This window comes from Maniola hyperantus, chromosome 7 (assembly GCF_902806685.2).
Source record: "Maniola hyperantus chromosome 7, iAphHyp1.2, whole genome shotgun sequence".
Classification (NCBI taxonomy): domain Eukaryota; kingdom Metazoa; phylum Arthropoda; class Insecta; order Lepidoptera; family Nymphalidae; genus Maniola; species Maniola hyperantus.
Genome location: NC_048542.1, coordinates 10,214,973 through 10,230,318, shown reverse-complemented (window position 1 = coordinate 10,230,318; position 15,346 = coordinate 10,214,973). Strand labels below are relative to the sequence as shown.

The window sequence follows — 15,346 nt, the reverse complement described above, 5'->3', positions numbered from 1 at the left end:
TTGGTTATCGACTTTTTCTTTTACAGTCATAATATTATAGTTTTAAACTTCAAAATAAGTCTTTATTTTGCACAATTTTTCTTTCCTACTAATCTCAATTATTTTTAGTAAAATTTATTTACAATATTATTATTCATTTCTGTATTAACCATAACAGATAGTTCAATAAAAGCATCTATAATGTGGGTTGTTCCGTATTCATCCTATGACGTCTCATCTTATTAGGTATAATGTTCTTTACTCATCCCAAACTAAAATTCCTATCTCAACCGATCAAAATAAATGGGTAACCGCAGTAAAAAGTGTAATAATATATTTACCCAAATAAACGAAGATAATTTTTGAAATAGGACCAAAACTTGAATTACATCTTCCTATTTAAATTCAGCACCATCATCAAGCCCTCTCGGGGTTCAAGTGCAACAGACAGACAACCCGGGGGAACTGTTCGTGTCCTGGATACTGCCCACAAGGGAGACCCATAACGGAGCACTGCAGGGATACCATGTCAAAGCCGTGCCAAGGATCAGTGGAGAAGCTGGTATAGTACTATGTTATATAAACCCTAAGTCCTAAGGAATAAAGAAACAAAGCAATGGTGCCAACATATTACTTACTCACGCGTCAAGTAACGGGGACTAAAAACGTTTTCAAACTAACTACTTATTTATATGCGATGGAGCGGTGATAGCAGTGGTTAAGACATCGGCCTCCTATTCGAGAGGTCCAGTGTTCAATCCCCGGCACGCACCTCTAACATTTCGGAGTTTTGTGCGTTTTAAACTAATAAAATATATCACTAGCTTTAACGGTGAAGGAAAACATTGTGAAGAAACCTTTTTCCTGCTTGTGAGTTCTCCGTACTGTTCTCAAAAATCTGCCGTCTGTGTTAAATCCGCACTTTGCCAGCGTGGAATACACTATGGACTAATCCCTTCTCATTCTGAGAGGAGACTCGAGCTCAACCACTATTGCCAGCGAAGCCAGCGATGGGTCGATGTTGATATGGGTTATTAAAGGGAAACAAGTAAAATATTATTGAAATAACCAGGTTTTTTTTTCTAAAATTTTCACTAAAACATTTATATATAATTATATATTTTGCAAATGTTTCTCCAGAATTAGATTATTGATTGTGATTGATTGAATGGTCATTATGAATTTGCGTTTCAGGTGGAAATGATTCTCAGACTAAATTGGTGAAGGTAACATCGAGGAAAGGAAAACAAGAGACGATATTAAGTGGTCTTCTAAAGAACACGAGGTACCTATGTTTTAATTAGGGAGTTCCTTTGTATTTTGTACTTTCAATTTTTCTTGCAAAGTAACCAAAAATATTTACTGTAAGTACCTAATTATTGTTTAACAGATATGCAATATCAGTAAGTGCATTCAATTCAGCGGGAAACGGGCCATTTTCTCTACCCGTTTATCAAACTACGAGAGAAGGAGGTAATTTCCATTTATATATTTATGAAAAATATATTTTATCGGTCATATTAGTCTTAATCGTTTAGGATAAATCGAATAGAGAGTTTTGTATACATTCCACAATGATGCCTATTATGAAAAACTGATTACCTACTAAATGCGCATCATTTTCTGGATATTTATTTTTAGCAAAAATAATCCAGGATATACATAATATAATTCTTTTATGATGTGACGCGTCATTTTTGTCCATTACCGTTGTCCGCCCAGTTTTTTCGAAACAGAAATCTCAATTTTGACTTGTGGGTTGGGTTATTATATTTCTGGTTACTTAACTGGATGTACTTAATAAAAAAAGGCAGTAAAGGAATGTTAGTTGATATCCAATCCAATCCATTCGCTTGTATGCGTCTGTCAAGGTATATAGGTATACCTAGACATTTTGAAGAGCACGTCACTAAACACGGTCCTTCGCCTTCCTCATCCACCCACTTTCCGCCACCTTCTTCAGGTCCAGGGGGCTCGAAGTCATCCTACACTTCCCTTACCAGTCCACGGTCCTCTCTCCAAAACACTTTTGCGACGTCAGCCCTCGCTTCTGCGACATACAGATTTTAATACCTTTTTTCTGTTAAAGTGCTATTGACATAAAGACTTCATCTCCATCTGACCCTTGCGAATGTGTTTCCAGCTCCAGAGGAAGCTCCATCAAGTGTGGAGTGTGTGGGATCGTCGTCATCCTCAGTGCGTGCGGCGTGGCGGCCGCTTGCCAACTCACACTCCTTGTTGGGATATGTGATGCATTATTGCACTGATGGTGATTATTTTGTTTCTTCTGATAAATTACGTAATTAAAATCTAATCCAACAACCTTTACACTTTTCACTGACCAGTAGGTAAGTAGCATGTACCTACCTAATTTAAAGTAAATAGGTAAAATAAGTAACAAACAAAATGGGTTTGCAAATTAAAGCAATATTCGTAGGTACCACCTTGGTAAAGGTTCAGGTTGACTTTTGCAAACCAATTAGGATTTTTTTGATTATCACTATAACTTTTACCTTACTAGTTATTTGTCCCGTCATGTTTTTGATTCTTCCCTATAAACGAAAACCGATAAAAGAACTATTTTTTTCGATAGTAGAATAAATTATTTTATCGTAAATTTCAGATGGTCCTTGGTTAAACGTTACGACGCCACACACAGAGTTGTATCTTCAGGGCCTCCTCAAATACACGAATTATACGATAAAAGTCGCGGGTTTCTCTAACTATGGTGTTGGACCTTTCTCCTATCCTGTGGTATGCACCACATTACAGGACGGTAAGATTCTTAACATAATCTCTACTTGTATGAGTAAGCTAGCTTAAGCTGTAAGCTTCTATAAATAAGCTTTCTTATGAGGCCTATGCTTCATAAGAAAGCTCAGAGCCACTCAGCGGGTGAAGATAGCTATGCTTGAAGTTTCTATGCGTGATCAAATCAGAAATGAGGAGATCTGATAATTTAGTACTGGCTGTTATTAAGTCATCCATAAGACCAATAACTGAATAATTACATAATGTCTGTGTACGTACACAAAAATGTTATAAGAGTAAAGTCAGGACTGAAACTTTTTCTTTATTTGATAAAAATATTGAATTTCAGTTCCCGGACCACCAGCAGCTATAAAAGCATTAATATCATCTCCTACGTCCTTACTTGTGAGTTGGAAGAGACCCGATCAGCCCAACGGAGAAATCACTCACTATACTGTTTATGTCAAACCTGTTACCAGGTACTTACTACATTTTCTTTTTAAAATGCGCTATGGTCATGTTTGAAAACTGGAGCATGATGAAACTAGTTACTGTGATTTGATTAAACAAACGTTGGCGAGAAATTGCAAGTATAAGCACGCCTAGTATAATATGAAATCCAGTACAGTGAAAATATTTGTTTTAGAATTTGTGTGCTTTAAATGAACCATTATTAGCTTACTAAAGAACATAATGTTGCAACTTGTAAGATTACTTTTTGTGAGCCACATTTGGTTCACTGTACGACAGAAAAACCTCTCTGGTTCAGTTCTAAATACTGTGGTATGTGGTAAATCGATTAGGGTGGAATTCGCCATAGTTATTTTAAGAAAGTTGGTAAGCATCGCTTAATACCAAGTGAGACGCCGGTGAAGCGGTAATTTGTAACGGAAAAAAAAATTAATTTTAGTACCAACGCACCCCAAAGCTACAGAGTGGAACCAACACAAGAGTCGAACCTGTCACGTCAACTGACGTTCCCACTGTCCGGGCTGACCACGGGCATGCAGTATGAAGTGTTCGTCCGAGCTCACACCACCGCCGGAGAAGGCGCGCTCAGCAACAGGGTTCACGTTGAACTTAACTCTAGGGGTGAGGAAATGTTCGACTTGTCTGTTGTTATGTTCTTTTTTAAGTGCGTAAGTAAAATGTGGTATGGCCTGGAACAGAAGGCGGTTGAAGTCATACCCTAACACTTGCATTGTGGCACTCTGGTATGCTAACGATCAAGGCGCGCTGCTATTGGTCACCTCACCGGTCTCCAATTAAGCATGAAACCTTCAATTTCAGGGTGAATGTGATAGTTTCACACTGAATAGCACTGCTTAACCGTCTAGTTAATCACAATCATTACTCAAAATTGCAAAGCCTATAGTATAGAACGTGACAGGGCGAGATAGCAGTCGGGGAGGGAATGCCCCGCACACCCTCACTTCCCCGCGCTAACCCGATGCGGGCGAGTGCGGGTGACGTGTGGGTGTGGGTGGGTGTTGCTCGTTTGGGGTGACCATGTTTTTATAAGGACAACGACTCAACACAACAAGCTTATAACTTTGTAAAATTTCATTAAATGTTTTTGAAATTTTCTGAAAGATCTGAGAAAGAAAGATTTCTTTGTTTACAGTTGTAGCAGGCGTAGCTTCCCTCGGTGGAGCAGTATCAGTGGGGGTGGGGAGCTCCTTACTGCTCGTGTGTCAGTGTGTGGGCTCACCACCACCGCGCACCGTGTGGTACCACAAACACAACATCATCACACACCACCCGCGATTCACGAGGAATCATGACGACAGCTTGTTGATTAACAGTGAGTATTCTTAAACGCCTGCCAATCCGTACTTGCGAGCGTGGCAAACTATGGCTAAACCCCTTCTCACTCTGAGAGGAGACTCGACTCTGTAGTGAGCCGGCGAGGGGTTGATGATGATTCTTAAACGTGGTGAAAAAACTGTTTTATCTCTTCTTCTGCCTCCTGTTTAGTTGGGCCGGCCGGTATCTTAATTTGGACAATTTTGTATGTTGTGTGATGATAAGCAGAGAGAAGTTAATTTATCCCTTCTTACTGAAGATCTCCTCTCTCATCAAAGAGAGCGATAATAATATTATGTCCATCCATCATACAGTTCTAGTGTAGATGGTTTTACATCCCAAAATTTATTCCGACGTTTGCAGCTCTCTTCCACCTTGAAAAAGTAGAATTAGGACTTCAGTAATGACGAAGGCAATCATGGAGTAGGAACATTTGGTTAGTAACTTAATTAACCACTTGCATCACCATCATCATCATCTTCATCAACCGATAGGCCTATATCCAGCAGTGGACTGCTGCTTTCCAATCGCCACGGTCTTGCGCCACCTAAATCCAGCGGCCCCCTACGACTGGTCTGATATCATCCGGGGGTCTTCCAACGCTGTGCCTTCCGGTGCGAGGTCGCCATTCCAGCACCTTGATACACCAACATCTATCGGTTTTCCGAACTATGTGCCCTGCCTATTGCCACTTCAGCTTTTTAACCACTTTACATATTATTATTATTTCAGACATTGACCAATCACTTAGTGGAAACTACACTTGCTTAGCCAAGAACTTATACGGCTCGGATTCGGTGTCGTACGAAGTTTCAGTACTGCCCACGCCGGAACCGCCAGTGTTGAGGGTGACTTCACACAAAAATGCTTTGCATTTGCTATGGGACCAGCCCAGGAAAGTTGGAGGAAAAAATCAAAAGATCAGTAAGTAGGACTTAGAACTTAAATGATTCTTATTGCTAGATTTTTTAATTTCTTAGCGGTTGCTAACAATTAGTTCCGGCTATGGTCATTGGTCACATAAATATGTTCAAATTGCAATCTTTCAGTTTAGTATAACTACAGCCAACTCTCTTCGGCAATATTTCTACTGAACTTTGTCATTATGGGGTTCTTTAAGGGGCGGGTAATCACTTAATATCAGGTAACTCGCCTTCCTCGTATTTTCGCTACATTCATATAAGAAGCACACTTACAATGTGCCAATGATCAGATTACTCGCAAGTCGCAAGTTTTTTGATTATTCTTAGTTCTGAGGCTATGTCAAATGTTTTATTTGGTACCTGGGTCAGAGTTGAGAGCAAAATAATGCACTTACTCAGGCGATGATACTGCAATCCATACCTACTAATATTATAAATGCGAAAGTGTGTTTGTCTGTCTGTCTGTCTGCTAGCCTTTCATGGCCCATCCGTTCAACCGATTTAGACAAAATTTGGTACAAATATAGCTTGCATCCCGGGAAGTACATACTTTTTATTTTATCACGGAAAATTAAAGAGTTCCCACGGGATTTTTGAAAACCTAAATCCACGCGGACGAAGTCGCGGGCATTATCAGCTAGTTTTAAAATAAAACTACTTTTTCAGCCTACGAGCTAACGTGGAAAGAAGCAAACGGGATGTGGCAAGACACGTGGTCAGACAAAGGAGCAACTATTCAAGGTGTACAAGAATATACGCTAGAGGGACTGAAATGCGGTACAAAATATTCACTAAGGATGACAGCAGCCAATAGTGTTGGTTCGTCTCAGCCAGCGTATGTTGATGCCACTACTTTGGGTGGAGGTGAGACAGGACTTTATTTTTAAACGACTTCCAAAAAGGAGGTGGTTCTCAATTCGGCTCGTTTTTTTTAAGCTTCTATTACTTTTGATCTAATTAATGTACTCGAAGTAGGTAAAACTTTTAGGTAAATTAAATCAGAATGAAAAATTTATCCATTTCTTTTGCTATAGATAACTTTGCTACATCATTTCATTGTCGTCAAATCCAATAAAACACTTTCTGACCAACAGATTTGTTTGTACACATATGGAATAAATTGCCTAAGGATGTGGTTATGTCAAGTTCTGTTAACCAGTTCAAGAATAGATTAGACAAACATTTGGAAAACTCGAAGGACTTCTGATATAGACCCACTAGCGAAAGCTGCTGAGTCTATTAAAAATAATAATAATAATTTAAGTTTTTTGAAACATTTTCCTGATAAAAAGTGAAGATCCAGTCTTAACGTGTTGGTCTTATAGTCTTAGAATCGCATTAACCTGGAAAAACTGTGAACAGATTTTATAATCCCCTTAGCGGTCTTCGTCCGTCATATTTTGTCGTTGGTCCAAAGTAGTTTTGCCAAACTACCTGACAAAGACCATTCAGACTTCTTGCGCCAATTTAAAATATTATCCAAACTAATTCAACCACTCTCTTGAACTTTTCTCTTGAGTTAATCATTTTGCTCTAGTTTAATGAGACTTTATATTCCAAGTTTTTAAATTTATTTTCATTCCAATTTAAGTTAGCCCTTGACTGCGATCTCACCTGGTGGTAAGTGATGCTGCAGTCTAAGATGGAAGCAACTAACTTGGAAGGGGTGTGGCAGTTTCATTACTTGGTACCGGAATGCTAAATCGCTTGGCGGCACGGCTTTACCGGTAGGGTAGCAACTAGCCACGGCCGAAGCCTCCCGCCAGACCAGAGACAATTTAGAAATTATACATTTTCAAAATGCCCCTAACCGTGGTCCTACAGATTAGAGAAGGGTCCCCTTCCACCCGACCAAACCAGAGACAATTTAGAAATTATGAATTCCCAAAATGCCCCTGCCGGAATCTAATCCAGGTACTCCCACTTATAAGACACGTCGCTCATCACTGTGCCAGGGGAATTGTCAAGATCAAAGTGATAAATTTCAAATCTTTTTGATCTTTAGTTCCCATATCGCCAACGACAACGGAATGGTTTTGGAGTAACTCAAGCCACATCTACATACAACTGAGCGGGTGGGATGAAAACGGCTGCGAGATTACGCGGTGGGAAGTCGACTATAGAGAGTACGGAGCGAAAATTTGGAGGCGAGCTGAAAATAGACTGGTAAGAACTGCTGTTATCTACCTACTAAATAAATAATGATACATCAAACAATAGCAATAAACAAAAGCTGTGATAGCCTAGTGGTTAGGGCGTCCGCCTACTAATTGGAGGTCGGGGGTTCGATCCCGGGCACGCACCTCTAAATTTTCGGAGTTATGTGCGTTTTGATTAATTAAATATCACTTGTTTTAACGGTGAAGGGAAACATCGTGAGGACACCTGCATGCCTGAGAGTTCTCCATAATGTTCAAGAGAATGAATGAATGAGTGAATGAGAAGAGAATGTAGAGTATGGCCAAAACCCTTCTCACTCTGAGAGGAGACCCGTGCTCTGTAGTGAGCCGGTGATGGGTTGATCATAATGATGATGATGACATCAAACAAGTCGTGGGGAGCTGCTGGACGCAACCACGAAGCGTAAAAATGACATGAACGTCTATCGGTTATGATAACGAGTCCAAAGTGGCATCTAGAAGTTGTAATAAAAGGGACTGTACGAAAGTAATTAGTGATGATCCAGTATTTAAAACACCAGTGCAACAGTGCATTCAAAATTAACTGGAGTGATTCCACTTGAGACCGTCATTAACAATAACAATAGGATTACATTCGACATGCAACTTAAACAATAGGAGTAATAAATTGAATTTCGTGCTTTTGATGTGGATAGATACTGCTAGATGTGTAAGATTAGAGTATTCAATTAACATCTGAAATCATTATTAATTTCAGGTATTAATTTATACTCTAAGTTTCTAAGCCTTATAGTCTTCAAAAAGATTTTCCTTTTTGCATCTCAAAGGATGAATTTTTTTGCAGATTAATTAATCTTTGTGTTCATTGCACTGTTTGCAAAGTCGTGACTGTAGCCTAGTGAGTATCTAAAAGAAAAGTTTTTATTAAAACTGCTTATTATTTCAACATCTTAAAATAAAGAAATCTGGCTCATAATCATTTAAAAAATTAGAGAGGTAAAAGTAGAGAGTTGATCATTTATTTATTACAAGCTGATGCTCGCGACTTCGTCCACGTGGATTTAGATTTTAAAAATCCCGTGAGAACTCTTTGAATTTCCGGGATAAAATGTAGCCTATGCCACTCTTCAGGTTTTTAAATAAACCCATATACAAAAAACACATCGATTCGTTGCTCTGTTGCGACGTGATTGAAGGACAAACCAATAAACCAACAAACAAACACACTTTCGTATTTATAATATGGATAGTGATTTTCATATTTGCTCTTATAATCGCTTTGTGATACTAACATATCAATAATCCGCAGCCCCTACTAGACCAGTCGTGGAACCATTACTCTCCATCAATCCTGAATCAGCCGAACTCGTTCGTCATAGCCGAGCTCGCGCCGGCGCACTGGTACCAGATACGAGTCGTCGCTGAGAACGCCGCGGGCATATCCACGTCGCTTTATATGTATGCCACTACTACAATACTTGGAGGTATGTTGGTTTACAATATTAAAATACAAAAAATATTTCTAAAATGAGAGAAAAAGTTTTACTGTCTACTGTAAAAGTTTTACTGTATTAGTTTAAATCCACGTCTACACCAATAAAAAATTGCGTAATGTTATATTAATGCACACTACGTTGAAAAAACAATAATCTTTGGCAAAAACGACGCTTAGTGTAAATTTTGTTAATGGGAATGGGGTGATGATGATGATGATGATAATGATGATGATAAAGCTGTATCTCTGCCTTTTCTAGATTCAGCTATCTTAACTAGATATTTAAACGTTTAAATTTTTTTGTTTTTCAGAATCAATTGGACCACCATCAGACAACTTTGACATAAACATGCTGGTCATCATATGCAGTTCGATACTACTGTTGATTTGTTTGGTTACATGCATGTATATCCTAGTCAAGAGACACCAGTAAGTGACTGTGCAATTATTTCTTACCCATATTTTACCCATGCAGAAACTCCTTGAAAAAAAATTGCATTGATGGGTTAATGAGAGAGACTAGGATTTTTTGGAAACAATGTCCATGGCACATCATTGCCAAGCCATCCATCACCATAGTCTAGCGAGCTCGTAATTAGTCACAACTAGTCACAAAAACGCTGTGATAAGTGGTTAGGACGTCCGCCTCCTGATCGGAGGTCGAGGGTTCCATCCCAGGCACGCACCTCTAACTTTTCGTGCGTTTTAAGTACTTAATTAAATATCACTTGTTTTAACGGTGAAGGAAAACATCGTGAGGAAATCTGCATGAGGCACAGTCTCTAGTATGAATAATTAGTTCGTACAATTTTTTTCAACCGGTTTTATTTTATTTTATTTATTAGGTTAACTTTCGGCTACTTACACTATTACTTATTCTGAACATATAACTTACTAAATGTAATCGCCATTTACAAGTTAACACAACATTTACATAAATATGTTACCGATCCCAGTCCAAATTCAATCGACCCTAAATCCTGTCTAAACCAATAATTGCATTGCAGCCACCAAAGACTAACGGAATATAGAAACTCGCTGACGGGCGAATGTAAATCGGAGCGCAGCAACGCCACAGTCAACACTCCGCAGAGCATTCCCGCTGACGTCAACAACCGCGTCTACAGCACGCCCGTGCACCTCACTGCTGATAATAAACACGGTAAGCTGGTAAAACTTGATTCAACTTGAATGAGAAAGAAGAATTAAACAGGTACAAAAGTCCTAGAACCCAGAGCCGTAAAGCCGGTATAAAAAAAGAAGAACTACGATTGCTACGAAACATAGGGAGTGGACAAAATAAAAAATCGATCGGCGAACTATTTCGCCTAGCCATGAACAACAAGAAGTTTGAAAAACTAACTGCAGACCTAGATTAATTAAAAGGCACATGAAAAAGAAGAAGAGTAATTAAATCTAATAATAAATTATATTATTAGTTTTAGTTTAAAAACAATAAGATATTGAATATTAGTTGAAAACACTGATAGAGAACGTTGTAAGGAAACCTGTATGCCTAAAAGTTTTCTATAACGATTGCAATGGTGTGTTAAGTCTCTCAATCTGTAAAATTAATGGTATTTTCGGAAGATATAACCCCGCGCACAAATATATAAGGTTGTCGTGGCCAATTATCTTCTTCTGCGCGTAGATTAACAGTCAAACTCAAAAACTCTATGGTTTACTGGTTGAACTAAATTGTCATTCATAAATCTATGATAAGCTAAGTATTAAGGTTATCAAGAAATTGGAGGGGAAGGGTAGTAGTTTGACTGTTGTTGGTCCATATTGTACCTAGGTACCTGTTTGTGTTGCAGAGCTATACGAAATCAGTCCATACGCACAGTTTGCGATTGGATTCCGCACATTCGGCCACGTGGACAACCAGGAGGTGCCCACGCGGATGCACCTCCCCGGAAACAGCAAAGCTAGATATGATAGTGGTGAGTTCTGCTAATTTCCAATCTATGAATGGTCTAAGTCCGGACGAGGTATGAAAAAAATAGTGAAGTGTGTGTCAGACTTAGAACACGCATAAGGTAGGGTTTGTAACTATGTTAGTTGCCAAAAACTTTGGTGGCATCGATATAAATGACAAGGTCAAGCGAACAAAATGTTTCACGGCTAAACAAATAAATCAGCACCACCTCTTAGATACTAATGAACGACCGGTTTGAAATCCAGACGTCACTGAGATTGCATTGGAGCATAAGCACCAATGAGTCGGTGTCATTTTGTTTGTTCCATAACCCTGTCCATACCAAGTAATATATAGAGCCTCAATAGCTCAACCGGTATAGGAGTGGACTGAAAACCGAAAGGTCGACGGTTCAAACCCCGCCTGTTGCACTATTGTCGTACCTAATTTAACATGGCTAATATTCTTTACAAAAAAATAAAAAAATTGTTAACGAATATTTGCACTTCGTAAAAGTCTATTTGTACAAAAACCTTGTTCTATATTTGCCATACATTTTCATATTATATTTTCAGAGACAAGTTTTCAAATGAGATCGGAATCGGAGGAAAGCGATTGCGTCTCAAGAACCACTACATTGAAAAGTGCGCCAAGAAGTGAGTACCTACCTGAAAAAAATCTAATAAAAAGGTTCTATTTGAAATTTGTCAACTCCAAAAGTGAATCCTGATATCACGATTATTAGCTAAATAACTCTAAAAACTTACCTACACTAGAGCACATAAGTAAAACTAGAGGCCTCCGATTAACAAAAAGTAAACACAGTGATGGAAGTGGTCATAACGGGAAGTAGTTAAACGGGGAACGGACATACCGGGAAATGGTCGTAGGGAAGTGGTCATAACGGACCCAAACGGTTATGACTTCAAAAAGTATGACTTTCTAATCACATTCACTTGTATATAGGATTTTGTTCCAATAGATTTTTTGATTTCATTTTCAGAAGCCTGTCGAGTGCCTCATCACAGGTAGCCATCGCACAAGATAAATAAATAGAAGTGACAAGAAAACTAGTCAGAAATTGAGTTAATGGTTGTGTTCAATTTATACATACATACATTATAATTAAATTCTAGTACCTATTATAAAATGTTAATTAAATATTTTATCAAAGACTATTTTAGTTGTACGAGCCCTAGGGTAATAGAACATCTTAACTATTATTTTATTTGCAATAGCAAAAAAAAGAACTTTTTAAAAATTGTAATATGTTATTTATATAAAACTCGCCGGCTTTTTCCAGCTGTTTGATGCCAGTGGTTTTTTATACGATTGCAAAGCCGGCGGCACGGGACTATAGTACGCGGTAGAAAGTAATGTACTTCGGCTTTTAGGATGACATTTCGGCTTTGTAGAGCGTTGTCTCTGTCACTCGTGACGTTTTGTCGGTCTCAATGACAGGGACAACGCTCTACAAATTTGCTATCTCATTCTAAATGTCGATGTACATTACTTTCGGCCGTGTACTGTACATTATTTTGTGCGTTCACGTTGCTTGTATTTAATAGTGCTGAACGAAAGAACGAAGAACGAAGTGCCAGCATTCTTTTATAAAATAGTGTCTTTTAAAAAAAACAAAAAAAAAAGTAATAAAGACCGACAAATTGGGATATGTCGGGAATAAAGTTCTAATAGGAAAGTATTTCAGTAAGTATTATATTTTATTGCTCATCAGGAAGTCTGCTGTAAGACTATTTTTAATACGAACTGTTTTTAAAACACGATATTTTCACTAAATTCTCACTGCCGATATATTTGCAATAGATAGGTACTCTTTTTATAATTTTATTGCAAAATGTTTGTTTTTGCACAATTTTATTGTATTCAAGCTGATTTTTCTAGTCAGAACAGAACAACAGTAGGTATTATATTACGATCAGATGACGTACTTTTGTAAAATATTATGATAGAGTCGACGGGAATATCTTTTAGAGGTAATTTTGCTTCTATAGATACCTAATGTTGTAGTGAAAAATTAATGTTTATCTTCAAAAAGACTGATTGTTTAATGTTTGTTTATTAATAATGATAATTCAAACGTGTAAATGTTCGATTTACTAGAAATAAAATTTCGAAAATATAAATGTTAGAACATTGAATTGGGTTTTCTTTTATTTCAATCCTTACATCTAATGGGTGGGACTATACCTACATTATGATCATTTATATAAATAATTCAATACCCAATCACAAATAAATATTTTTATGAGTATACCTACTAGCAGATGGCCATGACTTCATCCGCGTGGATTTAGGGTTTTAAAAATTCCGTGGGAACTCTTAAATTTTCCAGTATAAAAAGTAGCCTGTGTTACTTCCGTCTTTTCAATTATCTCTATGCCAAAAACAAATCAATTAGTTGCTTATAGTCATGGTGTGAAGGACAAACAAATAAACACACTTATATTTATAATATTACTTAGTAAGATTATAGTGAAATTATAGTGATAGTAATAATTATTTGGATCTACAAAACTGAAACTACGAGGATTCCAAACGTGCCTGTGACTGAGTTCTATAAAGTGTATTATAATTTTGCTCAGACAATTTATTACATCTGTCTTATTTTAAAGTCTGACCAAAGCCAAAGTACGATCTATAGATCTCAGCCGAAGAAGCCCTAAACAAAGTTAGACGGGTATTCTTTTTATCAGAACCATCACATTACTGAACATTAAACAATTAAGTATACATTTAAGTGTATTATTTTTACGACTACCAATTTGATTTTAGACAATATAATAATTAAATTACTATTGATGTTAAAAATTGTATAAAACCCGGTAGGGTCCAACAAGTCTGAATCGGCAAAACTCAAGCGTACGTAAGTCGAGGAATTCGAACTTTCAACTTTATCGCTCACCTCCAGACCAGAAAAAGTTTTCATATAAAATCTGTTTGAAACTGCCGTTTTGTTCGAAGTGTGCATTCAACCGAGAAATTGGCTGGAAACTTGCCCTGAGATACGTAGATAATGAAACTACTTACAGTTTTTCTTATACTCTTAAGTTGAGATTTGATAGATCGTACCTAATATTACAGTAATACACTTTTAACTACTCAGTGAAATGTTAGTTTTAAAAATATAACTAAAGTTTTTTTTTTTTTTAAGTTTTTCTAGTAAAAGTAAAATACCATAAAATCAGTATCTAAATACACATTGATGCTTTATACAGTTGGAGCTTGATCGAGTAGCACCGAAACAAAATCGCTGGAAAATTCAAATAAAGTTGTAAATTAGATACATTGTAGGTAGGTACTGCGTAAGCTCAGTCGTTAATAGATAGTTGTCTGCTTGAAAATGGTTTGAAACGTGTTGAAAGGACTGTATTTCCCTAGCTATGTGTCTCTCAGAGAAGTCTCATAGTTAACTAGACCTCCGTAGCGCAATTGTGAGTCCTGTGATCTAATAGGTGGTCCTGGATTAGATTTTAGGCAGGGGTAATTGGAAACTTATAATATTATGTTACCTTGGCTAGTAACTCATTACCTACCCATTTTGAATAAATGCTTAAAGTTTGAGTTTCCTATATACGTACTTCAAAGTAAACAGTAAATCCGATCAAAGATTCAATTTCACTTTGATTAAGAGTTAATACATTTAGAAAGCGTTCGAAGGCATGTAAGTAACTGCGAGAAAAAAACATGTAAGGAAACATCCGGAACCTTTTCCTAAATTAAGGCATCGATTGAAGCGTTCTGGAGTATCCAATTTGCCACTTGACTGCGTCTTCATCTTTTCATCTGAGGTGCCGTTAAATATAGATTTTCCTTTTAAATAGGCAAACGTATCCACGTTCATTACGATATTGTAATGAATTCAATATTCTTTAAAAATAAATACAAGGTTTAATTTAGCAAATCTATAGGAATTATTATGTGTAGGTAAATCTAATGGGTAGGTGGTTCAGGGTATACTAGCTAAAAATCAGTGCTGTATGTTCTTGTGCATACAGAAAGGCATACAGCATAATGCTGAGCTGAGACCCTTTTTCGGGTTGTGCCATACATGACAGTTTGTTTCGGCACTTCTTTTGTTTGAAGCACGTTGGGCTTATGCTCAGGTGGAAGAAGCGCCGGAATAACCAGCTATTATTTATAAGATGTGATGTGTGGCACAGTTTGTAAGATAAACGTCTTTTCTTTCTTTCTTTCTTTACATCTAAATATATAAAAGGAAAAGGTGACTGACTGACTGACTGACTGACTGATCTATCAACGCACAGCTCAAACTACTGGACGGATCGGGCTGAAATTTTGCATGCAGATAGCT

The 15,346-nt window shown here is 37.5% G+C and overlaps 1 protein-coding gene across 4 annotated transcripts in view; it reads left to right on the top strand.

The window, feature by feature from the left end:
* Positions 1-13,172, top strand: part of LOC117983483 (cell adhesion molecule Dscam2-like) — a 111,381-nt gene extending 98,209 nt beyond the window's left edge. For 2 of the 4 annotated variants that reach the window (XM_069499588.1, XM_069499590.1), the window contains 17 exons: positions 389-541; positions 1,174-1,264; positions 1,370-1,452; positions 2,123-2,248; positions 2,603-2,755; positions 3,080-3,209; positions 3,641-3,822; positions 4,355-4,534; positions 5,269-5,460; positions 6,126-6,323; positions 7,465-7,625; positions 8,910-9,084; positions 9,407-9,524; positions 10,103-10,257; positions 10,913-11,038; positions 11,589-11,669; positions 12,017-13,172. In XM_069499588.1, the coding sequence (XP_069355689.1) occupies positions 389-541; positions 1,174-1,264; positions 1,370-1,452; positions 2,123-2,248; positions 2,603-2,755; positions 3,080-3,209; positions 3,641-3,822; positions 4,355-4,534; positions 5,269-5,460; positions 6,126-6,323; positions 7,465-7,625; positions 8,910-9,084; positions 9,407-9,524; positions 10,103-10,257; positions 10,913-11,038; positions 11,589-11,669; positions 12,017-12,045 (2,333 nt within the window). In that variant the 3' untranslated portion in view covers positions 12,046-13,172. Of the gene's footprint in view, positions 1-388; positions 542-1,173; positions 1,265-1,369; positions 1,453-2,122; positions 2,249-2,602; positions 2,756-3,079; positions 3,210-3,640; positions 3,823-4,354; positions 4,535-5,268; positions 5,461-6,125; positions 6,324-7,464; positions 7,626-8,444; positions 8,499-8,909; positions 9,085-9,406; positions 9,525-10,102; positions 10,258-10,912; positions 11,039-11,588; positions 11,670-12,016 lie in introns of those variants that run through there. The other 2 variants (XM_069499589.1, XM_069499591.1) reach the window with 2 other exon arrangements.
* Positions 13,173-15,346: the final 2,174 nt, after the last annotated feature.